The sequence below is a fragment of the Dendroctonus ponderosae genome, unplaced genomic scaffold (assembly GCF_020466585.1).
Source record: "Dendroctonus ponderosae isolate FM_Combo_2020 unplaced genomic scaffold, Dpon_F_20191213v2 Dpon_F_20191213_3, whole genome shotgun sequence".
NCBI classification, from domain to species: domain Eukaryota; kingdom Metazoa; phylum Arthropoda; class Insecta; order Coleoptera; family Curculionidae; genus Dendroctonus; species Dendroctonus ponderosae.
In genome coordinates this window covers 1,982,147-1,984,162 of record NW_026018508.1, presented here as the reverse complement: position 1 = coordinate 1,984,162, position 2,016 = coordinate 1,982,147, and the positions used below count along the sequence as shown (strand labels likewise).

Here is a 2,016-nt window from a genome sequence, read left to right as displayed (position 1 = left end):
GGAGAACTCATAAAGAGGCACCTGCTTGGGAAAATCGACGAGCTGCAGCCAGGGATGACTACCAGACTAGGTCATGCGTCGTACCTCCCCCCCCCCAAGATTGTTCTGGAATTTATTGAATACACAGGGATAATGAGGGAGTAAAATACGAGGGCGCAATGGGGCAAAAATGACCGCGATGCAAGGCAAAACACCACCTTGGCGGTATGGAAAGGGTTTTAGTGGGTAAATAGCTTAGCTGGAGTCCCACACAACCCAGAGCGACAGACCACCAGCTCTAGGAGTGCATAAAAGAGCATTTACCAAACCTCACCGAAAAAAAAACAAGGTACTAAAATCCTGTTGGTTGATACTACTAAAAGCTGGTTCTAACAGCGTTCGCTGAACGAAGGAATCAGGATCGGTTCTGCACAGATCCTGAACCGAGCCTGCATTCTAATCCGGTTCGTTATAGCTTCGAGCCGATCCTGAATCGCTACCGCGAATAAAGCAATTATTTCATGTCATTTTCGTCAAATTTCTGCGTAAGGTCGAATGCAGGCAGGAATTTATTGATGGTCGGTTTGAGGCAAGGCAGGGCATTTCCAAGTTGAACATAGAGTGTTATTGATATAACATTAAGCCGTCAATTAATGTTTGTCTATCTATGTGACTATGTGGTTTTCTTGTAAAGCAAAATTTTGATTCGAGAGGTGCAAAATTAAAAATATTATACTTTTTTAAATTACTAACATATTTTCGTCCTCGCCTCAGATTCATAATTTGCCAAAACGTTCTTTTATGTAAATAATATACGATTGGCCCGAAGCTGACTTGGCTGCGTGACTATTGGAATACATACTAATAAACTCTTATTTTTTGGACTTTTCTATTAATTTGGACGCAAACGGCAACGGCGAACGCAAACGTCAAGTTTATAAATGGGCTTTTACTCTTACATATAACAAAAAAAACGTAATTTTTGGCTCATTTTATAACTTCTAGAGGTTATCGTACTTTTAGGTTGATGCTAAATAAAAATGTTTTCCGTATAGTAAATTAATCATTATTTAAGGAAAACGCAAATTGTCTCAATATATTTATTTGCATCATTTGTAAATAATTTTCATAAACAAACTGTAAGCACAATATTTATATTCTGCAACGGAATTGATTTTGGTATTTTACAACTGTACAAAAACACATTACGTGTTTTAATATGTAATTAAAGGTTTTTTGCCATAGAGTTCGAATATTTCGGCCCAACCTGCCATTGTTCTTTCCTTCAAATGAGTGTTTAACTCTAGTGTAGTATTAATATTTAAATAAATTGAATTTTCCTCAGTATGTGGAGTCCAAATTACATTGTTGAATAGTGCAGATTCCTCCGGAGTTGGATTTCTAAAACCTTAACGTGTACTATTGATAATTTGGTCGCATATGGTAACTTACAAATATTTAGCAAAGTTGGTCCAGAGTTTGACGAGCCTATTCTGTACCAATAAATCTTCAGCTTGGGCCGATCGAGGCCAGTAAAATAGGTAAGGAAGATCGGAAGAATGGGCTACCTTTTCAGCACCTAAACATATAACACAGCATAGTGACACACCTTACTACCTTCCCGATAGCAATTCCAGAATTTTAAAACATTCCAAACAAATGATCATATAAATTCTGAAATCAAGCATTATAATATTTAATTCACTTACCATCAATGAAGGGCTCCATGACATGACGTGCTCCATAGTACGAGAACTGATAAAGATATACGGGTGTGTAAGCAGATTGAAGATCAGCATGCTTTAGTATTGCTCTTCCAAACAAACTGTCACTGTAAAGCTAGTAAAATTATGATATTAATAAATTGAGCAGGATTGCAAGGTTCCAATTGCATTAGTCAAAATTAGAAAAAATAGAAAATGTGTAGATAAGTGCTTTATTTTGTAAATTTAGTCTAAGAAGTCACGAAACAACTACAGGGTTATTTATTGAACTTTGGGCACCCCGTTTTTGCATTTAATTTGAAATTTAGAGAAG

The 2,016-nt window shown here is 36.6% G+C and overlaps 1 protein-coding gene across 1 annotated transcript in view; it reads right to left on the bottom strand.

Moving 5' to 3' along the window:
• Positions 1-1,065: 1,065 nt before the first annotated feature.
• Positions 1,066-2,016, bottom strand: part of LOC109535668 (juvenile hormone esterase) — a 12,406-nt gene continuing 11,455 nt past the window's right edge. The window contains exons 8-10 of the mRNA XM_048664531.1: positions 1,689-1,818; positions 1,432-1,558; positions 1,066-1,380 (exon numbers count right to left, since the gene is read on the bottom strand). Of these exons, the coding sequence (XP_048520488.1) occupies positions 1,194-1,380; positions 1,432-1,558; positions 1,689-1,818 (444 nt within the window). The 3' untranslated portion in view covers positions 1,066-1,193. The remainder of the gene's footprint in view (positions 1,381-1,431; positions 1,559-1,688; positions 1,819-2,016) is intronic.